This window comes from Enoplosus armatus, chromosome 2 (genome assembly GCF_043641665.1).
Source record: "Enoplosus armatus isolate fEnoArm2 chromosome 2, fEnoArm2.hap1, whole genome shotgun sequence".
Lineage (NCBI taxonomy): Eukaryota > Metazoa > Chordata > Actinopteri > Centrarchiformes > Enoplosidae > Enoplosus > Enoplosus armatus.
Genome location: NC_092181.1, coordinates 24,723,298 through 24,749,280, shown reverse-complemented (window position 1 = coordinate 24,749,280; position 25,983 = coordinate 24,723,298). Strand labels below are relative to the sequence as shown.

The 25,983-nt window shown below is 40.2% G+C and overlaps 1 protein-coding gene across 1 annotated transcript; it reads right to left on the bottom strand.

The window, feature by feature from the left end:
* Nucleotides 1–1,025: 1,025 nt before the first annotated feature.
* Nucleotides 1,026–9,092, bottom strand: c1qtnf6b (C1q and TNF related 6b). The gene is made up of 2 exons (XM_070921437.1): nt 8,912–9,092; nt 1,026–2,523 (listed from the first exon to the last, which is right to left on the bottom strand). The coding sequence occupies exons 1-2, from the start codon at nt 9,090–9,092 to the stop codon at nt 1,976–1,978; spliced, it is 729 nt and encodes a 242-aa protein (XP_070777538.1). The 3' UTR covers nt 1,026–1,975.
* Between the last annotated feature and the right edge of the window lie 16,891 nt (nt 9,093–25,983).

Sequence of the window (25,983 nt, the reverse complement as noted above, 5' to 3'; positions counted from 1 at the left end):
TGTTTCTGGAAAGAGGGATTGCTGATGAGCTTTGTGTGCTAAATGTAATTTTTAATGCTTTGAGCACCACAAAGAAAACGCCATTTATCTCTATAGATAGTTCTTTTAGTTTTGTAGGTTAACGTGTATGTAGGAAGAGATTCAAGGGTCAGAATTGTTTGCATATGGGGGGCAGGATCTGACTTGTAATTAGCCACTGATGCTACACACCTGGGATGCACTAGAAGAGCAGTTGATATTATACACGGATGATGAATTGTTTGATTTATTGTAACAACTTCACCATCTAACTTTTCAACTATAGAATAAAACCTGAACTGCCTCCATCAAAAGAAGTGAGGGCAGGCCAGAGCTAGAAGAAGCCTTCAAGCCGTACAGGCTAACGTCACTACCAGCCTTAAAACCAAACCAGTTCCAGGAAAACAGGATGAGACACTGCCCTCACATACGACGGAGATACAGAAGTATCCTCACGTCAAATTTGCAACATGCAGTGGCAGGCTCTAGAACTCCTTACTGGTCCAAAATGTTGGACCCAATCAGAAACGGACCCATGGAAAACTTACCTGAACCCAAACTGTATAAATTGATTTTCAAAAAAAGAGATAACTAAGGGCGAGCACAGTCAGAGGTCTTATTTTCACCTCGTGCCCACTTTAAATTGAACTAAAATACTTGATTTCACTGTGGTCATAGCTGATACTGAGTAAGCATCCATTCAGATTCACTTGGGTATTAGACAAATGGACACATACCTGAGACCTGTGGCAGTAAAAAGAGACGCTAACCCACCTGAATACAATGGTGGAAGGTAGAATTACCACAGTGTAAAAATACTAGGAGAAGTCCTGCATTCAAAATTTTGAAGTAAATAAGTATTAGCGTCAAAATATACTTAAAGTACCAAAAGTAAAAAGTACTAAAATTATTATGCAGAATGGCCCATTTCAGAATAGTTGATATAATATCACTGGATTATAATTGTTGATGCATTCATTCAGTTCAATTTTATTTATATAGCGCCAAATCACAACAAAAGTTATCTCATGACACTTTATATATAGAGCAGGTCTAGACTCTATAATATTAATGTGTAGCTTAATCCCTGTTAATACATTATTAATAATCTGACTCTGCAAAGTAGCTAGTAACCAGTTGTTGACTGAAGTACAATATTGGCTTCCAAAATGTAGTGGAGTAGAAGTATAAAGTAGCATAAAATGGAAAGTAAAGTACAAGTACCTCAAAATGTTACTTAAGTATAGTACTTGAGTAAATGCCCTTAGTTACTTTCCACCTCTGACTGCGTAACATTATTGTATCAGAATTGCAAAAGGCGTTTTCAGAAATCGATAGCTAAAAGTTTAACAACTGTGAGGCTAGACAGCGTCGGGGGTAAGTGGGACAACGTGTTTTTGCCATTTGGGTGAACTAACCCTTTGAAGTGTTCTTCTGAAAGGCACAAAGGAAACATTTGTTAAAGGTGTGACGGCAGTCTGTCCGAACACATTTTAATCTGACAGAAACTCTCCTGTTAAGAAGTGTCATAGCACAAATACATAACTGATTGCACAGATTTAGGATTCCTGATAAGTGATACAACTTGTGTTGATACACAAAGTCCCTGAAAGGAGTGATCCAAGAGGAAAACTAGCACAGCACAGAAGTAGGAAAAAAAGATTTGCTTTGTACAAAAGTGTATTTCTAGTGCAAAGGAAGTAATTCAACATTCCTTCCTAATTGTGTGCTCTGCTACTTTTCTCTTTTTTATTGTTCTTTTTGATTCTAATATTTTTTGGGCAGTCCTCATTTAAGAAAGCACGATACGCTCCTCTCCAGGCTGAAATTTATTGAGCACCAAACTTGTAATGTCGTCTACTTAGTTTTTCCTTTCTTGGCATAAAGCAGTGTCCATGGCAAATAATCCGGCCCAGAGATTCTGCCACTCCTCTCATCATTCCCCCCCATCTCATTTTCACTGGATGCTTGGTGCCACCAGGTATCCACTGAAGGTGATGTAAACATCCACGTCGTCACTGTAGATGGCGTTCTCCCTCTCCCTCTTGTAGAGCCGAACCCAGACCTCGTCATTCAGAGCCAGATCCAGCATGACACTCTGGCTCTGCATGATGGACCTCTCACTGGGCTGAGCGTACAGGATCACCTGCTCCTTGTCGTTGTGCATCAGGTGGAGGTAGGTTTCCTTGAAGTTCCAGGTGTGGATGTTAATGTTGAAGAAGTAGATCCCTGGCACGTAACAGTAGAACTTGCCCTTGAACATGTTGAAGTGCTCGTGGAGGTTGACGAACACTGTGTCGAACACCAGCGCCTGGTAGTAGTCCACGCTGTGCAGGGACTTGCGACGTCCCACTGAGAAGGAAGATTGAGGAATCTTGCAGGCGTCTCCAGGGGCACCTGCCTGGCCTTTGCTGCCTTTAGGGCCCATGGGTCCTCGGAAGCCGGGAGGTCCCTCTAGGCCAGATTTGCCAGGTGTGCCCTTATCGCCTTTGTCTCCTTTATCACCTGGGTGGACAAGAAGAAACACAGGTGAGTGGTGCAGACTTTCTTTGTTTATTTAATTTCAGTGGTGGAAAGTAACTAAGTACATTTACTGAAGTACTGTACTTAAGTACAATGTTGAGATACTTTTTATGCTACTTTCAACTTCTACTTCACTACATTTCAGAGGGAAATATTTTACTTTACTACACTTGACTGTAGTATACATCAACAGTTGATCAAATTATATATTTCATCATATTATTAGAAGATTTTCCATCAGAAAACAAATAATGAGATTATAAAATACGACACGTTGTTAAAGATTAAACCAGCGGTCGCTCAGCCTTTTGACCACTGACCAAAAAGCAGTGTCTGGATGGGGCCTCTTGTCATGTTTCAGATCTCTATGAGTTGTTAGCTGTTCCACTAAAGAGACATTTCCCCATCACATTTCTCAGATGGTGTCATTTAAATAGTTGTACGAGGCCCAAAGAGATCAATATTTTACAAATGACAACAACGATTAGAGAAAAGTCTGAAAAATTAAAAAGGCTTGGAACCACTGGACTAAAATACCTGTATACCTGTATATAAAGTCGTTCAAACTAGCTCCATCTCAAACTGCTACAGTAAAAAGCTTGCATAACGAAGCATCGGTAACAATCTAATATAATATAATATTCGAAGAGCCTTTTTTTAAGCATTTGTCATATTTAAAATACATTTCATAGGATTTTAAATTACATGAATGTATTGGTAGAAGTACTTTAGTAAAGGGTCTACTTCTTCCAACGCTGTTTAATTTGGGTGTATATAGGAAATTTAAATATTTCAGCTTTTAATACATGAATATTCCTGATTTATTGATGTGAACTTGCCATTTACCAAAGTGCAGCTCTTACTGAGTAGAAAACGGGTCCAGGCTCTTGCTGCAAAAAGAGACCGTTCATTTTGACATGCATACAATGCCATGAAGCTCCTCTTTCATAATGGTTACGAAAGTGAAACCTAAATTTTTATGTAATCTATGACCTTCATTGACCTCTACTGAGGACCAGTAGGAACTGCAATAACATTGATTTATTAATAATATAATTATTTCTCTCTCTATACACATATAGAATGAAATGTATTTCTCTTACAGGAAAGATCTTGTAATGCCAAAGGGCATCATAAAAGGAAGAAAAGGGTTAAAGGTGAGTTTTGAAAGTCATAAATCTGAGCACCAGGCTAAAAGAAAACATATGTTTTAAATGCACGCAACACTTTCTCCTCATATGAGACAATTAAAGGTGGGTTTAAATGAAATGGGTATTAGCTCTGTAAGATACAAAACAGCTAGTAGTAGTAGTATAATTCATATATAAGATATACTCCATGATCAATAGACTGGAAACATCACTGTCTAGTGAAAACCATGTATCTCCGAATTCTGCGATTTGGAATTTTCCAGATAAAGAAATTCTCCTTCGTCATGAGTTAAATAAACCATTTAAAACCCCTCTGGATTTTCTGAGAAATGCACACGTCACACAGCTGAAAACAGGGCTGTCAGCTCATGGAAAGTTGTCCTTTTGGAGATATACGATTATCAGAGTGATCAGATGGCATACACACTTCGATACATACAAATATACAGATGGGGGACAAATTTAAGGAAAAACAACAACATAAAGTGTCTTAGTAAGTTGTTGTGCCACCACGAGCCACCAAAACAGCCTCTTGACAGTTTCTGACACTCTATTGGAGGGATGGAACGTCCTTCTTCTTTCTTGATCTGTTGTTGTTGTGAAGCATGTGACTCACATCAATTTCAAACAATGAAACAATCAACCATCAAACCTTTCAGTAAGCCCTCTAGCCCTGTATGGAAGCATCTGAATTTGTTATGTGTCCCCACGTGTACACATGTACTCGCATGTGCTAATGTTAAAGATTGTTATTTGGATGTGTTCGCCCTCAGAAGCTCCGTCCTTGTTTATATGCTGCTTCCTTGTTGTATCCTGTTTTGCTGCCACGAACCAAAACTGTTCGTCTGCATTTTAAATATGTACTTGACTTGACAGGAAGCTCTGAAAATGATTTATAAGCTCATGTACATCCTCCTGTCACCGCTGACTGAAATGTCACTGGTTAAGTGAACATTTTGAGGGTTGCTATTATTCCAAGTACACAAAAACCTATTTGCTATGAAATCAAGTGACACTGCTTATAGGACTTCTTCACCATATCACTGTGAAGCAGCTGTAATATAAAAAAAAAAGCCTGTGAGCTAAACAAACACTCCCTCAGCGATAAACAGAAGCGAGAAACAAAACAGCCTATAATATATGGAGGAAAGGTTACTGACGGGTTTAGTGATTTTAAAGAAACTTTTTCAAATAACCTGGATATATATAAATATGTCTGTGAGGCTCTAAAGAAATCTTGCTCCGCTGTCTTTAGGACATTGTTTTACCAAGGTTCCCTTAGGCAGGTCTTAATGTGGCCATGAGTTAAACACCTCTGGGTTGGGTAAACCACACAGGAAGAAGCCACAGCGCTGCCCTCGCTCACCATGACCAACACTTCCTGGAGACCTGAGGTAAACACCAGTGATCCCCTGGACAGATGCTCAATGCTCTGTCTATGATCTGTCCAGCTGTGACCAGTGTCCACACAAAGAGCCCTGGAGAGAGTTACAGCAGTTTCCACAAACAGCAGCTTAGCAGCACCTCTACACCAGATGGCCATATATGGGACTGACCCTTTCTCCAGAAATCAAATAACCTCATACCCACATGAGATTCTGACCTTCCTTTCTCTTTATATATTACAGAAAAATATCCACTTTTAGATACTCACACACTGTTAGATTTCAATGTGCGATGTTTGATAAATTCCCGGAGTACATTTGAAAGGAAATATTGTAAGTTACTCTTCTGGTTCACCCTAAACCTGCCTCACGTCCTTCTAATTGAGTTGGTGATTCTCTGCAACTGCTCCCGTTACTCAAAATACCCAATATACTTATATAACCAACATGCAGGACATCCACAGGTATAAACACTGAGGAAGAAGAAAGGCGACCACCTGTTTCTTTGCCAAAAGTAAATCAAATTTAAATATATGTCTATTCTAAACATTTAAACAAACAACACCTATTCATGTACAGTTCAGTGCAGGTCCTGTCCCTTAGCAGTTACAAGTAATTCAGGTTAGTACAGCATAACATAAGACTCTGGAACGGCCACAAGAGTCAACCGACGGACAAGGCGAGGATCACGTGACCAACAGAGCTGGTATTAATAGGCTAATGGTAGTCGTTGCATGATGTAATGCCGCTACTCACTCAAAATAAAACCACTCTGGAGAAATTGGGAAGTGGACCGTGACCCACCAGCTGCGAACCACTGACTTAGAAGACACACTGACATCTTACTTTAGTCTTTTAAAATCATTGAAAGAATTTACTGTCCTGCAAGGTCGAGTCCTAAAAAGACACAAGAAATCAGGAAAAAGCATTATATCGACTCACAATATTGTCGTAATGCTAAAGACATAGCAAGACATACTGAATTGACATCTTAAGAATCTATAATATGAGATCTGGAGGTCTCTGTTTAACATATGTTATCATTTTGGGCTTTCAGACCTCAAAGGTAAAATCTCAAACAAAATTTAAGATGCATATGCATTTCGTTTTTCAACTATACTTACGCCAAGTTGAACCTAAATATTTTAACGCTGTGTAAACTCTGATCTAATCCTGTCGCTGTAGATGTGATGTCAAGAACGTGTGGGTGCAGAATCACCTTCGTCCGTGACTGAGGGTTCTGGTTTCTTTTGAGAAATTTGGCTGACTGCTCTCTGAAATTGAGATTGGCTGTCTAACTGATTGTGGGTCACGCTGTTTAAATCCAATCACCGCAGCCTTGTGGGAGCAAACCCAACTGCACACACACACACACACACGGACACCATGCAAACATACAGAGCACACAGATACACACACACACACACACACACACACACACACACACTCAAGGCAGGCTTTATTGTTTTCCAGAGAGCAGTCAGTGAGTCAGTGCAAGACCGAGAAGAAAAAGGAGTGTGTGTTTGTGTGTATTATTTGTGCATATTGCAAGAGCACAACTAGATTTGCCCAAAGCTTAGTGTGTGTGCTTAGTGTGCTTAAGCTTTGTGCATGGTCATGTGAGTACACATATGTTCCTGTGTATTTGTGTATGTGTGTGTGTTTTCTGCCACATAAGCAGGTTCAGCGCAGGGTGGAAGCGCCTGATGAGACCTCCGTCATTGCACAGCTGCAATTCAGTAACACTGTACACTGTTTCATTACCTCATTTGTACAGAGGAGCAACAGTTTGAGACATAAATGCAACTTCTGCAGCCTCAGGGGTTGACAGCTCCCAAAAACCGATCCGCTACATCTTTCATTTTCCATTGAAGTTTTGCAAGACCTTGAACGAAAAAAAAATAGGCCTACTAAGGGTTCCAAAATATTTTTTTCAGTTTGCTTGCAACAAAAACATGATCCCTCGCTGGCTTCACACCAATGAAAACTCTCACATGAATGTCAAATAACATTTTGAGCCCGAATTGAATCATTTGATGCTCAGTGAAGGCGTGAATACTGTTTTGGTGTGCAGTCTTTACTTCCACCTTATAGCTGCATACTGTACACGTCTACATTGTGCCAATCATCAATCTTTGATACTGTCCAGTTAGCATGTGGCCCAATGAAAAGTATTGCCTTAGTCGCAAAGACATTGTGTGATACAAATTGTGTCTAAGACATCAAAATTGAATTTGGATTTCTTTGGTGGAAACGTTATGGGTTCTTCTGCAGTATAAAAGGGCCTAAATTGCATAAAACTATGCGTGTCCATGCATTGTGTCTGCATGTGTGTGTGTGAGAGAGACAAGAGAGATAAAGAAAGATTTTTTTCTTTTCGTGGTTCAGCAGTTGGACTGGTTTGGGGGTTGATCGTGGGTCAGAACAGACTTGGCATGTCCAGTTATCAAAGGACCAGCAGATAAAACAGCAGAATGATGACACATCGTTTGGACTGCTCTGGTTCAGTTGGCTGCTGAGGCTCTGATATTAGACGCACATGTTCTCACAAATCCCTCTCCAGCTGTGATTGTGTGGTTATAAAATCCCTGTATTTTCAAATGTCTTTTCTCTTGTCACATTTTTCTGTCATTTTCTGTTTCCCCCGGACCTAATCACACACACACTTGCACACACATGCACAAACACACAATTATCATCTGATAAAAGCTCTCATAGATTTGACTTTGACATGGCTCACAGTGAATCAATCATGTGTAACATGAAGGTCTTCACGGGTCCACACAGTTCCTCCACAGTCTCTTCTCAGCCCTGGCTTCTGGTTGTGACAAGGTCTGGATTAACTCTCTCTCATATGTGGTCTAATTATTTTGAAAATTAATGTATGCATGGTTTGTGTAGGTTTTCTACAGGGTCGTTCCGGACCAAGTCCAAAGTTTTGAACCCAAGAAGACATCTAGAAGCAAGTCAAATGAAGTTAGGAGACAAGCTTGTGTAACATTTTTCCGCTGCCATACATGAATGTATCTATGTTGTTGTGTTATTCCTGGCATGGTGATATGCTTCTTTGACAGACTAAAAACAGACACATTTATGTGGTTGTGTTTTCATGTGGTTTGTAGATTTTAGACTGAAAAAGGCAACGTCTTGACCCTACCGGGTCTTCCGTTGAAATGTTGCCTTTTTCAGTCTAATAAAACTGTTTTGGAGCGATAATCCAGTGTGCAGACACTCTACTTTGTCATTCTTCCATACTTCAATTTCTTCCCTTCATGGCTTACAGATTGTCATATGTTGATATGCATTTTCTATGACAGAGACTGCAAAAGCTATTAAAGTCAGGTTCAGGATTTTTTAAATGGTTCCAGGTTGTATCTATCAGTTGAATGTCTAATTTCCTTTTCAAAGACAGTCTCATTTTTTGTCTCAATTTTACTTAACATCAATGCATGGTTACACTTCAGCAGCACTGTTCTACTACAATATACACGATTACTCTTCTGATTAAATAGTAGCCTTGCCAGACACACAGCCATCTGGAAAAGCAGAAGCTGTGATCTGATTAGGGAAATTTAGCTTGAAGCAGGGAGACAGTAACACAGATATTCGAGGATGGATAGTTTTGTGTGAATGAACATGCGGCCGCTAAAAGCACAATACCTAACAGACATACAAATAAATGATAATGGCTGACTTCCCATGTTACATCCTGCAAGAATCTGAAGAGAAACTGGAAACGGAAAACAGAGGAGCTGCAGAACAGACAGGAAGTACAAGCCAACCTCAAGTCAGCCGTACTCAGTAGCTGACAGAAGCTAATCCAGGCTCTGGTACCTTTGAGGATGGTCATGTTGATGACAGTGCGGACCTCAGGCATCTGATATTGGGCCGTGGCTGCTGACGGCTCCGGGTGGTCGCAGCACCGCCTGCAGAGTCTGGAGGGAGGTCTGGAGAGGGAGGGGACGCAGCAAACCAGGGGGAGGAGCAAAAGCAGCCTCAAACACACCGCCAACATGGCTGCCACAAACAGAGAGAGGAATGAAACAGAAAGGAAGGAGAGTGGAGTTGAATGTTTGTTTAATGCAGTATTTTTGTAATGAAGCTCTTTGCTTTCTCCCTTCGCCAGAGGAATTTCTGAAAAGTCCAACAAGCTAAACTTAAGCAAAATACTGAAAAAACCATTGACCCCAAACCAACATTTCTGGGTCTGTTTTGTTGTTTGGTGGTGTATCTTTTCACATTCCTGTGGATAACTGGTTAAGTGTCAAGATGACAATAACAGTAGAGTTTGAGGGTTATCTTCTCAAGAGTTGAAAATACTGACAGTAAAGCTTCGCTGGTAGTCCTTAAGAGCAAAAGGATCTTCCTGGATTCATGATTTTGCACTAATGAACAACAATCAAACAAGGAGAAAAATTTTAAATTTACAGATATATACCATTTTCATCAGCAATAGTTGTCTCAATGCAATGCAGCCATGTTGTGGTTTGAATGGGTGCAGCCAAAGTCATGGATGTCCCAGTGTTCACAACCTAGTTAGCTAGCTATCCACATTTTCATCTTCGATAAATACAAGTCCTCCACACCTAATCTCTGGCAGCTGAAAGGTTTCTGGGAAATGTAGGAAACCATTCATTAGACAAGACAGTGTAAATGTACACTGAACATCACAGACAGATGACACTTAACAATATACATGTCTGAGGAGATATTTTCCATTGAACTTTCCACATTGAACTGTGGTTTGAAGGTTAAAGCCACAGATGACAAATTGTCTTGTGACCTAAGAGTTCTCATATGGGAGGACTTGGATTAAGAGATATAAGCCTGGGGGGAAAGCTATAGATTTGAAAAATAAGAAGGAGGGAGTCATGTGGTCTTCCATACGTACACACCTGGACTCGATTGGGTGTGAAAACATTCAGAGCAAAAACACTTTCACACAAATTTCCAAGGACAATATGTGCTGCTGAACCTCACCGAGATCCACACACACACACACACACACACACATTTCTCTCTAATAGTTCTCTCTGATACACATTTCTGCAACACCACAAACTAGAATAAAGGAAAACATTGTTGAAACAAAAGACACCAGATTTACTTATTTGACTACCCTGAAAGCTTTTCGTTGTATTAAAACAATAATGAGTCTTGCTGAATGAACACCTAAGGTTACAAAGACATTTATAGTAGTTCTGTGAGACTATGTTAAATAACATAACACAAAACATATGGCCCTTGGTTGATGTTTTTACCCAGAATGCCTTATGGTAAACTGAGCGCATATGTTTCTAGGATGGATAATCCTGGGGGGGATTGGAATCTCCAACCCTGGAAGTGTTACTCAACTCACTGAGTCACACAAGTCCATGATAAGGCATGAAACCCCACTGGTTCAAAAAGTATTAAATGCATTTTAGTGTTTCTTTAAGCATCCTTACAATACTAGATGTATAGACTTTGCTACATATGACTATAATCAATATTTTTATATTCACAATGGATCCCGTGATTACTTGTATTTGAAATTGGTCACTCGTACTGATAAACCCACAAAGAATTATCACCTGACTCTGTTGTTTTCCCTCAGTTCTGCAGAGCTTTACAGTATAGCGTCAGCACATTTGGTTTTCCTGCCTGCGACTTTACTGTTTTGGTGCAAAAAAGCTCTAGAAACCCACTGTACACTACCTGCCTACCTCCGGACAACAGACAGCCAAAGTTGGAAACAAACTGGTGAACAAAGTGGAGCATTAAGCAGTTAAAGAGACCGATATTTCCCTCAGGAGTTAGAGGAGACCAAAAATGAAGTTAAAAGGAGAGTGAATATTGGAAAGTCAGATGCTAGATACTCCACTATGTTCACCAACTGTGTTTGTCTGCGGGTGCTGGAGAGGCATAGTAGTGTACAGTGGGGTTATCAGAGCTTATTTGCTGAAAACAGCTGCCAGGTGCTGTGGGAAACACAGTTGATGAGAGTGGAATTTGAGGACCATTAAACCAAAACATGGAGCTAAAACAATCGTTGAATGAATCCTAGCGTTCCTTCTGTTCTGTGTTCACCGTCTTTTTCTATCATTCCCTTCATGTCTTTTTCGTTCTGCAGTATATCTCAGTTTTCCTCCCACTTTTCTGTCTTTGTGCCATCCATCCTCACGTTTAGCCGCACATGAGCAACACAAATCCTCTGAAAAGCAAGGCGGAGAGGAGAAAACGAAAACAAAAGGTGGATGAGAGACAAAACAAAGAAAAAACAGGGGAGAGAAAGATGAAAGAGATAACGGAGAGACTCCCAGGGGTTTTACAGATGACTGTTAACTGGATTTGAGATGATGAATGGAGCATGACCGTGAGAAAAAGAAATGACTGGATACTGCTGCGATATCGTTTATCTGACTGCTGATAGTAAAATGTAATCATAACAGTTATTATCTGAATCTGCTTCACTATCACAGCCAGCCAGATGTCAGGATACAATTCTACTCACTTACGCAACATGTTTGGAAAATTAGTTCAGATTAATCATTTTAATTTACTTCCACATACCCCAGATTATTTGCAATCACTGCAACAACAGAATGGCTTCACCAACATTATAAACCATCAAAACTGCACAAACTAAACTGCAGCATTTGTGTCATAAAGGAAAACGTATAAGAACTGGACGGTTGTTGCAGCCTGGAAGTGCTCACATTGGAACAACAATTGTCCCGGCGTGGAAAGTATAACTGATTACTTTTTCTACATTTTCCTGGAGAACTGTTAACTGTGGATTCACTGCAGTGACATGACAAAAAGGCTTCAAACAATCCCACTTGGTACAGCTCTTGTAGTTACCTCAGTTTTCACCAATGGGTGGTTTATCTTTACAGTAAATCACTTGAATGCAGCATATAGGTCTTAAGGGAAACAGAGCCTTGATGTGTGTCAAAGCACAAACCCTTTCAGTATTTCAACAATACTAATGTAGGAGCAAAGACTGCTGCAATATAACTCACAGTGCAATGCTTCTGAGCAGCACTGCAGCTGGTGAGTGTGGAAGAAATGATACGCTTTGAGCATTTTATATACACCATAGATGTACTAAAAAAGCTGCTATACTTTGACTGAGTTAGCCTTGCTGCCATTTTGTCCCAGGGCCAACCTAGGTACTGCAAAAAAAAGTCCAAAAAGCATTTTCCCATAGACCGCCATTGTTAAAAAAGATGCCTGTAAAACTGAATGAGCTGCATCTTATAGTCCGGTTTAAAGAATACAGCCGTCACATGGACTATAAAATGGAATTCACCCATACTCCATCAGTGCAAGTCATGTTTTTGTTACTTAACAACCCTCTTACATCATTCTCCTGTACTGTCACTTCCCATAAGTAGGTAAGCGGTTGGGAATTTCCTGACCGACTGCCAGACAAGGCCGCTTCACTCAAATAGCCATCCAGGACTAGCAATGCATCAAGACTTCGTTCTCAAGAGTGAATTCATAGGAACACTAGCAAGTGTACTCACATAAATATTATTATCCTATTTGCATATGGTTACTCAAACTATTATAGACACGTTATATAACACAGGCCTCTTATTATTTGTTTTTCTTATTAGCTGATAATGTAAAATGAAATCTGTCCTCTCTACCCGATTAAACCCAATATAAGCTGTGAGGCTAGACAGCATGGATGTGTTGACACATGAACCAACGGGTTAGTTTGTTTAAACAGTTTTACACTCAGTCCATGCTTGAACACCACCTGCTGTCTCTAAACTGACTAAATATGGTGTAACCTTCAGGTAACCTGGTATTTCCTGCCACCTCAGTGTGACAGGAGCTATACTGATGCCAAATGTATCATGACCTCATGTTACCTCCTCAACCCTCACCCACAGATCATGAGAACCCCCCCTACACACACACACACACACACACACACACACACACCCCAGAGCTTTGTGTGCGCGAGTTGCACCGTGATCACAATGACAACACGCCGCTAATGAAGTGAACACACACTGTCTGACACCAACCCAACCACAACACACGTGCAACAGTCATAATGAATCCGCTTACGAAGCCACGTCTACAACGCCAGAGCATCAGTTTGGCATGCAACTGCAGTCCGGATAAACCACACACACACACACACACACACACACACACACACACACACTTTAAAAAGTGAGCCGGCGTGATGTCAGGAGTATCTTTTCAAAAAACTGCTGCTGAGTTGGCGACTTGTGAATAAAACTTCTTCAGTCCTGCACGTCTCTGCAAGCACGCAAACGCGCCGCCGGGTGCTTCTTCTTCTTCTACTTCTTTTTTTTTTAAAGCTCCGGAGGATTATGCAGAGTCGCGTCGGCCGTGAGACGGATTGTCATTAAGTCGTTGTCACTTCGTGTCAGGGTGTCTGGTCGCTTTTCTTACCTGATGGAGTTTCACCACAGCGGAGGAGGAAAAAAACCGGCTGTTGGTGTCAGACTGAGAGGAGGAACTACTGAGGAACAACCTCTCTCTCTCTCTCTCTCTCTCATACACACTGTCTCCCTCCCCCTCTCTCTCTCCCACACGCACACATTCACTCCCTCCCTCCCTCATCAAAGAACATCAGAAGTCAGTCTTTCTCCCCCATTATGCCCCCCCCCCCTTCTCTTCTTGCTTTTTCCTCCTGTGATCATCTCCTGTAGCCTACTTCCCCCTCCATCCCTCCCTAAACTCCACATCCATCACTCTTACTTAAGAGAGTCAAAACTGCTGTATCTGAAGCTTTACAACAGACAGCTAAATGCCTCATGAAGGAACTGTCACCACCCAAACAGAAAATCAGGTCAACCCCCCCCTCTCAATCTCCTCTGTCCACATTTTACTGTGTCCATGACTCAGAGAATCTGGACAGTAACAACTGCTTTTCCTTTAATTTGTCCCATGCCTTCCAATTTTTCATGCCAAAAATAACTACATTATATCACCTCTCATAAACTGCCACTGCAGATCATAAATCATGCTGTAGAAGCTTCTTTTATAATGCTGTCATTTACATAAACCTGTCATCTTTTCTTCGCTCTCATCTGATTCTCGATCTCTCGGCGTAAAAGACCCCGTTGTAGTGTCAAGATAATTTGGCTACGAAGATAAGAAAAGCATAAGGAAAATGTGCTTGTAGGGTAATACAAATAAAGTTAAACAGATACACGTCAGTCTTCTGAATTAAAGTCACTGTATTTAATATCCCATATGCAGGTCCTGGTACGTTTGAAGAACAAATCACTAAAAAAGCAATACTGTTTTCCAGATGTACATGCAATGAATCTGACATTGCCGGATCTAACATCTGGGTGTCCTGGGTGCCCAGAGCCCCCCAGCCAGCCAGCGGGCCCATACATCTGCACAGAGAACATAATGAAATATAAAACCAGCAGCATAGAGCACTCTCCACTGTACATTTTTATATATGTCATGTACAGTGCTTAACAAATGTATTAGACCACCACCACCACCACCACCAGTGTGAGGTGTTTGCCACCGCTGCCCTAAATTAACAGTATTGCTGATTACCAAAATATTTTATGTTTCTGTAGTGGTTAATCCCCCAGTATGTGCAAGCCAAGCTCTTTAATCAAAATGATATATTTAATGCTAAAATATAATTATTGTTGTTACCCATGAATTCTCAAATTTACTGTTTTACAAAAAAAGCAGAAAAGAATAGTAAAGCACGTTATTATTTTTTGATTGAGATGCCAAATTACAGTTATTCACTTGCATTCCTGAACAGAAAAATTTGTTTTGTGGTTGCAAGAATGCAAGCTGTCATCAGGGCCAAAGGAGGTCGTACAAAATATTAAGATTTTTGGTTAATATATGTGAATAAGGACTATTTAGTTGTTCCAGTTTGTTATTTGCCTAATAAATAACAATACAATTTTTAGTTTGAAACAAGTTTTTGACAGATTTCTAAAATATTTGTGTTTTCTCATTTTTATGACAGTTGGTCTAATAAATTTGTTAAGCACTGTATATAAAATAAAACCAAACAACTTTGACAAAAAAGACAGCTGTGTTTGGTTTGTTGATTAATACAGCCCTACAAAGAGGAGTTGTGTACATCCCAGCCAATCTGGCATGTTTAGGTTTCTAATTATCGTAAGAAAGTGGGAAACGAGTCCATCGAGTGTGATAGCAAAGCATGCATAAGAGAGAGGTCTTAGTAAAACAGGAGGAGCATGCAGTTTCTCTACTAGCTCTAGCCTCAATAGACCACAATGCATTGTAGCATCAAATAATGACCTTTCCCTTCCTATAGCTATTTCTTTCTCTGCCTAAATCAAGCCCCCAGGAGCACCTCTGGGCACCTTTGGTGCAGTGGCCACACTCGGTATTGCAAGAGCATGTGACGCACCCTGACCCCAAAGAAACTTTCATCACAACACACACAAATCAACATCACAAATACCCCGAAATGCCTCTTTGTATGATCAAAATTGAATCCATTAGGTCCAATAAAAAATGGAAAACCCTCTCAGGCTTGCAGCACGTGTGTATCATTACATTATTTAATGCCATTCTTCTGTGCAGGGAGGCACCAGGAAGTCAGCTGGCTCGGCTGGAAGAAGCCTCTAACACACTTGCTGACGCAAAAGCCTGAAAAACTTTTTCAGCTAAAGTCAAGTCAGTTCTATATATACAGTCCAATATCACTGTCCTTAGACCCTCGATTCAAATGAGGAAAAACTCCCCCCAAAAAACCCTTTTAACAGACAAAAAATGGAAAAAAGGCTTAAGCGCCCATTGGACAGCTTTCAGTGGAATGAATGGGGTGCCATCTGGGAATGTGGTATCTAGTTTTCCTATAAGCCTGTATCCATTTCCAAACCTCAAAGATGCAGGCACCAGCTTCCTCTGACGACCTCAGAGGTTTGCTGAGAGGCCATCTGGGAAATGTATTCCAAAAGTACAGTTGCAAGGTCGGCTGAGGGAATCATCAAAAACACACACCAAGCACCCAGAAAATGCCTCTTGATGATATAGTGTAAGATCAACTGAGGGGGGATTTCATTTGATGAGCAGACTTGTGTGAAGTCAAACTGGAACAAAGTTGCTCTCTCCTTTTTAGTGGTCTTGGCCTGGAGCCCACTTCTTCTTCTTTGCAATCTCATTGGATGAAGCCCATATGGAATGATGGTAAAAACAGCTAATTATACGGCAAGCACACCCCATGCTTCCTCATAAAGAGCGTTTGTTACCAGCTGCACTTCACCAACTCGCTGCCTGTGGGAATTCCTGTAGCATGCTTCAGCACAGGGTCAGCAACCTGGAAACACTGACTCCATGTCCATCCACATAACGGACTTATGGGTGATGCCATGGGTTGCTGGGGGAAGACACTAACCAAAAGGCTGCCGTCATCTCTCTTTCTATGTCTAGAAATAGCAGCAACAGAGCAAAAGGCCTTTTTTCCCTTCACTACAGTGTATTTTTAGTTTATCATATCTTAGTATATATCTCTTTATGCAGTTAATCTCCCAAATGTCCCATGATCTATCTTTTCCCCACTTTCACAGACCTCCCTCTCCTGTGTCTATATCCATCACCCTTTTGGCTGTGTTCTGCTTGTTCTGTTTCAGCTTGCTGAGTAGTCACTCAACCGGATGCCACAGAGTTGAAAAGACAAACTACAGCAAACACATGAAGAAGAAGAGTGAAATCTATGTGTGTGGTAGGATCTTGTGTCTCTATAGTGAAGACAAAATGTCCTAACAAAGCTTGAAAGATAAGGGGAACCATCCAAGGATACATATTAGCTATGCTATTACCAACCTTTTCGATATAACAGCTTACATTTATGCAATATTTTTACAATGACATGGTACAATTGGAGTTTTGAGTAATATGTATTATTATAGGGTGCTAATTGCTGGTGCAGGGAAGGGCTTTAATCCTGAGTGCTAACACGATTTGGTCTTTGGGTTCTGGTCCAGAGTTTTAATTGATTTGGTTTTGATTTATTAATTATAATTGCCATTTTTCCTCCAGTTTTTTCTTGCCAGGGTTGTAGTGAAACTTTAGGTTTTTGTCACACTTTAAAATCCATGCCACTACGAGTGTGGTGGAGTCGGTGTGGGTGGAGGGTCAGTCGGGGCCAATAGTGTGTTAATCAGGCTATGTTTAAGAGTTGGATTTGGGTCAAGGGTAAAGATTAAAATCAGAATTAGGTTTAGGCTAGCATTAGATTTAAGGTCAAGCATGTGACAATAAGAGTAAAGGAGTAAATGTGTTCTAGCTGAGTTCTAGTAACTCTTCATCAGTCAATTCAACTGCAATGGCTGAAAACAGCTGGTTTAAATTATATACACATATAATAATGAACATGCACACACAGACGAGTGGTATAAACACTCACCGAGTGGGGGGCCTTGTAAACAGAAGCTAGCCTTAACTAAACTTAACAATTTAGTTTCTTATAATATGACTTACCCATTCATGCAATGATTATATTGACTTGTGGCACTGTGTGTGTGTTGCTCTGTGACCCTGAATGGGCAATATAAGTGCATCTGTACTGTAAAATTAAATATAAACCCTGAAATAATATTAACTTGCAAAACTGAACACAATCAATCACTGCATGCAAAGCAGTAGGTGCGACCTCAGTAAAATTCCATTGGAAAAGTATACTTCTTTATTTAGACATCTTTATTTTGGCAGCTTTGCTGAGCTCACAAGTGCAAGAGTTCAGTGCTTGATTTGTGCCAAACTGGGAACTTTGGTGCAGAAAGGTATAAAACCTCACATATATTTACATAAAGAAAACTTAAAATCCATCACGTTCCATTTAGACCAATGAACAATAGAAAGTGCAGAAAACAACCCAAAATAGCGAGGGCACGTGGTGAAGCGCCTGTCGAGCAGGCTTGCAGCACGTGTGAATGTGATTTTAATGCTATTTGCTTTAGTTTGTGGTTGCCCAAACCTGTGATGTGAAGGGAGTGGCTCTCCCCACAGGATGTGAACGGGGATACACTCTTTCACATATACACATTCACACTTTACAACCAGTCTTCTGCTGCTGGCCACCAAGCAGCTGTACTGGTGTTGTTTGGGCTTTTGCACCATTTACATCTTCAGGGTTTGACAGAGAGAAAGACATACATTACAGTGAAGCATGTATTGACGGACAGTAACAGTTTCGTGCTCTTGGGGATCTTCAGCCCTGCTGGCAAACAGATGATGGAAACATTTTTAATTAATGGCACATTAAACTGGCAATAGGGAAGTCTGATAAAAGGTTTAGAGGAGACAAACTGTAAACAAACTGCCATGCTAGTGGCTTTGTGAGGCTGTATTCAGGAACAGCAGTGCTTAGAGCTAAATGCTAACATCAGCATGCTAACATGCTCACAATGACAATGCTAACATGCTGATGTTTAGCTGGTAATGTTTATGATGTTCACCATTTTAGTTTAGTGTGTTAGTATGCTAACATTTGCTAGCACTAAACTGAAAGTACAGCTGAGGATGATGGGAATTTCATTAGTTTTGCAGGTATTTGGTCATAAACCAAAGTAGTGGGTGAAATTAAATTTTGACCTGATGATGGCGCTAGACGAAAAGTCATTAGATCGTCTGCAGAACATGAATACCTGTACAAAGTTTCATGGCAATTCATCAAATAGTTGTCGAGTGGATTTTTCAGAATTGATGGAAGAAAGAAAATAATGGAAAATCCTTTTTTAATTTCTTAAAAAAACAAAGTATGATTTCCAGCTAATGCTGACATAAATAGTAGCATTCTTGCCTGGGTCCAAACCTTTGAATCCGCCCACTCCACCGAGTTGACTGCTTCTGGTCTGGCATCATAACATGAAACAGTGCTTTCTCAACTGAAAAGCGATTGATCCAATGAGCGCCGCGGGGGAACTAACGACGTTGTCAAGCTGCTGTCAAGTGTTGTCAAGATTCAGGTGGATACATTGGTCTCTAGTGATTGATTAGGGAAAATCGAATCCCCCTCCCCCACGGAAATCGGTTAGAGTGGAGGCAATGTCAGGCTGAAGATGGAAATGGAGTGAAACGAGTTGACAATTCTGTCTGATATCAGGCTAGTAGCATTCACTTTGGGAATTCAACAGCAACTCAAACGTTAGAAAACTCTGTGAACATCAGAGGCTTTGTTGTGTGTTATGACTAAACTGAGGATGATTCAAGACAACAAGAGACACTAAAACATCAGAAAAATGAGAACACAGTGTTGAGTGCATTGCTTGAAAAGAACTGATCGTTGAGGAAGGGGAGGCTGGCGTCAGTCCTGATTCAGCCAGTGGGCTTGTAAGTTGAACCAGCGATCTTCCAACCTTCAAAGTAAAGTCAAAGTATTACTGTACATTTTCAGAGGATGCCTGTTTGGCACAAAAATCATTTCATCTGACTCGGCAATCATTGTTTTTTAGTGCTTTTGTCCTCCATATGTTCCAAGTTAGTCCAAGTTCCCCTTCTGCTCATGGGCTTCCAGCTATACTGTGCATGTATGCATATTTATCATTAACAGCAGGCCGGGCAGCATGAGAGTGTTGCATGACTTGGCTGCAGATGTGACTTTCCACGTCTTTGTTCATCTGATCTGGAGTTTGTTGAGCTGATCAGTTCATTGTATGAGCAGAGCGAGGAGTAAATCAGGAGGCTGTATGGGGGTTGGGTGTCTCTCAAGTCTTAAATTGAGATTTGGCACTTCCTGTAGGAGGAGAAGGGTACATACTGACACCAGACTTTCATTTGGGTAAACAGGGTGAATACATGGTGTCTCATTAGTGTAATAGATGTAATAGATATATTGCAAAAATATTATTTTATACTTGTTTACACATTGGATGAATTTATAGCCGCTATGATGGATATTTTTGTCTTAACAATGGATCAAGTGACGGCACGTGCATCTGAAAAAGAATTGCTTGTATCGAAGAACCCACAGAAAATGATCAACCAGCTCTCGTGTTTCCCTCACCTCTACAGAGCGATGCAGCGTCTGTCAGCTGATTGGTTTTCGGCAGCAAGCAGGCAGCTGTTTTCAACGAAAAAGCTCTATAATCCACTGTACGCTAGCTGCCCAGCTCCAATCAGCAGACAAAGAAATTAGCTGGTGAACATAGTGGAGCAGCTAAAACTAGATATTTCCCTCAGGAGTTAGTGGAGAGCAAAACAGAGCTAAAGGACAGTGAATATTAAACTTACATTCAACAGGTGACCAGAAACACAACTTTAAATGTATGCTAATGTTGCTCTGTGCCTGCTGGATTAGTGTTGTAAGCAACAGTTATTCGCCAAAGATAATATGCCAATGTTGTGTTACAGTTTGTTTCTGCTGCCCCCCAAAAAATCTCTCAGTCTCTCTCAGTTAAGTTAAACTATGCTGGAAATAATAAAAACCTGAAATTTAACATGATTTGATTGAAATCCAGACTCCGTCAAAATAAATTTAAACATATTTGCTCGAAACCAGATTTATAGAAGGCTTAAATGATCATTGCTTTAAAAAGTAGCTCTTCAAAAGTAGAGAGAAGTGTGAACAGTTGGATGAAAACTCGCTAGCTGCATTGCTAAAACTTCACAGAATGAGATGCTCAAATTCTTATTTTTATATTTATTTTGACTTCCAAAACTCAAGATCGTAAACCTTGTTGTTGTCTTTCATTACTTTTCTCTCAGGAGTTTGCTTAGACTCCTTTACTTACTTTGATCTACTGTACTGTACTGAAGAAATTAGATTTAGAAAAATGTTTAATTTTATTCAGTTTTCTCTAAAACTAGGTGTGGTGCAACAAAATGCTAAAAGAAACCAGGATGAATTATGATTTAATCCAGGTTTTACGATAACTTGAATTTGTGAAACCCGTCAGTGTAGGTGTTGATAAAAACAGGTGTACTTTTGCTTTAACATCTGGCTTAGTGCAGCTCTGATCTACAGCAGCAAAAATCATTGTGGAGAAATATTCACTTTAAGTATTGTAGTAATACATTTCAGAGTGATGTAAGTGAGGCTGAATGTGTGTTCCTCCAAGCGACTCCACAAGTCAGAGTATTCCCAATCCATCTGGTACCTTGTTGTATGAATATAAAACTTTTATAATGCTGCCTGTCTCTCTGTCACATTGTCTTTGGTTCTGTTTGTGTCTCCGTTTCTCTGCTCCTCTTTGTCTCTCGACATCTTCTTTTTTTTTTATCGTGGCGTTGTATCATCTCCCAGCTCTGCGTGACACCTTTGGGTCCCATCTGTGGGAACTCAACATAGAGGAAGATGAGACAGATGGTGGAAGAGACCGGGGGAGTTAACGGTGTGTGTGTGAGTGTAATTTAGAGGGAGGCCGGAGAGTGCACTGTTTGTTTCTGCAGCTTGTTCTCTCTCTCTCTCTTTGTCTCTCTTCTCTCTGTATGTGTGTATTTGCATGTGGGAGAGTGTGCAGGGTTGAGAGCAATAAATTAGTTAAAAGCTAAGTGCTACCTCTATGAACTAGAAAGCAAATTACAGAGGAGCAGCACATGCAAGAGTGTAGTTACAGGTTTAACACATCAACTCCCTCTAAAATGCTCTATGTGTGAGTTACACGAAGACTAAAAACGATATTCTTTTAGAGATAAATGCAGATTCATACATAAAGCCAGAAGATTGAGGATTTGTAATGCATAAAGATGCTGCCACATACACACTTTTGTTTCTGTTTCTTCATTATTGCCATCATGCCTTTCTCTCTTACACTTTTTCTATTCATCTCTCTTCTCTGCACGTCAGCCCAGGCAGTAAGAATTGCAGTTATATTGGACAATATTGCAGCGCACAACTTACATTTATAATGCCAACATTTATTTGCTATAACGATGATACTGTAGGTGCCATGCTTTGGTCCAGTGTCCAGGTTTTATCGGGCAATAAGGTTCCAGCCCTTCCGTCCCTGAATGAACCTTCAACAAAAACTTTCACAGTCACAGCAGAGCGTCAGCCAGAGGCCGTGACACTGAATGACACTGATTTACTGCGACAGGCGCAACTGTGGCCCCAAATGTATACAGTTTTAATTTGTTTAGTTTACTCGTCTCTGTTATTCTGCTGCTTTATGAGCTCTCGTACCTGCAGTTTTCTGCAAATAGTCTCTCTTAGTTACAGTTACAGTAGGTTCTGCATGAAGAGATCTGCCCCTTCTGGAAAGTCAGCTATGCCCAACCAATCTCTCCCATGTACAAATCCCATAGGACTGTATGAACAACCTGTTGCATTGGATTAAAGCATGAAATATGGACAATGTTATATAACTATATAACCTCCCCTGCTGGAGATTCATGATTTTTCTGTTGTGCATTTTTGTATCTTCATTCATAAAATCAGTTCATCTCAGCATCTTTTGTAGAAATGCATTCATTAATATGAAATCCTTTGGTATGCCTTTAATACAATTCCCAACCATCATCCCCATCCTGATGAGTACAAGACACTGGCAACACTGGTGCTTGTTAATTTGTGTTGTGCTTCTCATTTAGTCACCATTTGTCTAAAAATGTCTGAATTTCCATATCTTTTCCATAACCCTTCACTCTCTACAAACAGTTTCCATTTCATTTAACATGCTCTGAGGAAGAGGGAAATGTTTTGCAGCCCCCCTGTCTCCAATAACTCTGCATTTATGAGCCAGATGCATAAACCTTGGAACAGCCTTCTTTGGATCACTCTGCTTGAAATCAATTATATAAAGCCAAATTTGGATGCACATGAACTTAAAAGAGGGATATACTTACACTTTTAATGAAACTGCAATTTATGTAGGAACATGCATTACAGTGGGAATGTGAAACAGGGCTGAAACCAAGCATGTGTGCTTAGGCACTCTTCCCTTGATGAGTAATGGTGATGTCATTTTAAATTCCTGTAGTCAGCTGACATACAGTATTTAAGTTTCTACAACACATTGTTTGTTTAAGTTATAAGTTGTAATAAAAGCTAATTTGTCCACAAATTTGTGGATATTACGATGGAGCTCAGTCCTTGAGGCGCTTGTATTAAAAACGTGTTGCAGGAGATTACGAGGTTTAAAATGAATTTCTATAGATGACAATCTTGAGGTAATAGATTAATATGCATGTAGACAGTTTTAGAACAGAATGGAAACAATGAATATAACAATGAATGTGCTAATTTAGATGTGTTTTTACATTAACCAACAGTACTGTAGTGTCTGGTTTATTAGGGATACCTGTACAATCTAATATAATCCAATGGAACAGCCCAGAAAGATAATCAATAAATCCTATCTTCACACTTGTTTTATGTAAGAGGGTGTACTTAGTATTTGTTTTGGACATCATACTGACAGGCTTTTCAAATATTCTGTACCCTTCATGTATATAAACTGAGATGGACAAAACATTAGAAACATCTTTTAATAAAATGCCTACAGCCTCAAGAATGGCTTCTTGTTGTTCTTCAACATGCCGGGGGGGGGGGGGGGGGGGATTACACTTCACCTGTGTGTGTAAGATAAGGCCCTAAGTGCCTTACTTCCTGCCACTGATAAACAGCAATTTAATGATAACACTGTCAGAAAGAGAAAATACCAATTAATCAAGACAAAGAAACACACTCCCTTACACACTCTATAACATTTAAAAGGGGGCATTAAAGCTCAGATACTTAGCCACTCCATAACAGACTAATACCAAAGGACATTTAGACCACTGACTGACTTCAGTAAAGTGAAGAAGAAATATATACCTGGCCACTATTTCAGCATACATTCAAATGTGAACTAAGATTTTATGTCCAGTGTGTTTTTGCTGTGTCTTTTATTACAATTCCTTCAAGCCAAGACAACCTTATCTAATGACCTTGACCACTGAAATGTTGTTTTCCCTTCCAAATATGTTCAATACTGTCATTATATCTGGGCTTAATGACTTGTTAAAAAACAGTTTGGTCACTTCTGTTGCAATGAATGACTGGCTGCTCGGCTGCTAAGGCTCGGGTTGCAAAAAGAAACAGGCTTTTCTTTTCTTGTATCTGACTATTCTCAGATCTGACCGAACACCCCCTCATATGCCTCTCTCGCTCTCTCCCTCCATCTCTGTCTTTTTACGCCCACCATTTTCCTTTTCCCATCTCTTTTTCACTTTAATATCTTCCTCACTCTTTCTATCCAATTTTCTACTCTTCCTTCCTTCTGTCATCTCCTGTCCCCCTTGCTCTCCACCCCCACTCCCTCACATCATTTATTTCTTTTCATCTCCCCGTCATGCTGTCTATTTGATTGGAGCTTGTCTACATGGAGTTTTCCATCCTGTGGCTTTGGGGTCATTTTCTGTCTGTTCTTTTTCATTCCCATATCCTCCTCCTATATTCCTCATTTCTCATCCTCTTTTTTCAAAGTAACTGATTTGTTTCCTCTAGCTCGCCCTCTGTCTCCTCTTTCTCTCAGATTTCCTCCCTTTTGTTAATTTTTTTGTTCTACCTTCTCCCTTTCGCTGTGCTGTCACCTTTTCTTTCTTGTCTTTTCCGACTCATATTACTGTTCCCTCAGCTCCTATACAACCCCCTTTTTCTTGCTTTTGCCTGTACTTCTATTCCTTGACCTCCCACTCCTATTCTCTGCAATGACACAGTCCGTGCTACATACCATGGGTCATGTGTCACTGCTATTCTCCAGTGTTTCCCCTAGGAGTTTTTTTCAGCAGTTCAAGTACGTGAGTTTTATTTTGCAACCCTGTAAGATATTTATCACATCCGCTAACATGAGAGCGGCTTTAGACACATACTTGTACACAGTTGAATTACATTAAATAAAAAGCTTAAAGCCCAGTAAAAACCCACGCCATCTATGTATAGGCCTAACGTTGAACCGTGAATGTGACCTGATATTTGTTACTTTTTAGCCCGGGATCACCCCCAATATGCCCACAAGCAGGGAAATCTTGACAGCGAATTGATGTAACGTTATGCCGCCTGCAATTTACTATGTAACTTCCCGCAACTTACGATGTAACGCCCCGCAATGTATGGTGTCATTTCACTATATGAATGAATACATATGAAATACTTATTGATTCCCACTGGTACGTAAATGCAGGTACAGTGGAACAAGCAAGTAGCAATTGGGAATTTAGAGGGAAGGAGAAATGAATTATACTGTAAGTATTTTTACTGTGTACTTGAAAGTTCTGGGTACCTCCGGGGTACAGTTCCTACTGGTAAACAGCACTAAACAATTGACAACAATTACATCCTGCTGTACGGCGTAGTAATTATGGTATAACACAGTTATTTCTGTGGTATTTCACAGAAATGGTTGTAATGTGCAACCAAAATGATCCAAGTTATTGCGTCCCTTTCCTTCTCTTCTTCCGCTTACTTCCTCTTTATAGTGGTAAACTGCAGGCAGCTGCAGCCCTTCAGAGTTTTGATTAAAGTCAGTGTCAGAAGGAGTGGATGTGGGTCAGACCCATCAGTGCACTTCATGCATTCCCTCACAAAGTCAGAAAATATAATGAGGTTTCTCTATCGTTGTCTGTTTTTTATTATCTCTCACTCTTTCCCTCTTCTTAACATTTCTTTCTCTTGCTGTCTCTCTTCCTTTTTGCTTTGGTTCTCTTGTTTCACATATTAGGAAAAAAAAGCTTCCCTAAATATAAACAGTATAAAAAATGTGTTTATATATTCTACAACCCTCACATTTCTATCTTTTACTGCCACACACAAACAAAACTACAGTATACACTTCATGATGACTCATGTCTGTGTGTGCCTCTGAGGTTGTTTTGTGATTTTCCACATGCAAGTTTTGGTTATGTATTTGATTTTGTGTGTGTGTGTGTGTGTGTGTGTGTGCTTTGCCTGCGGCAAAAACCCATGCAAGTACTTTAAGACTCTCAAGCAAAGCATG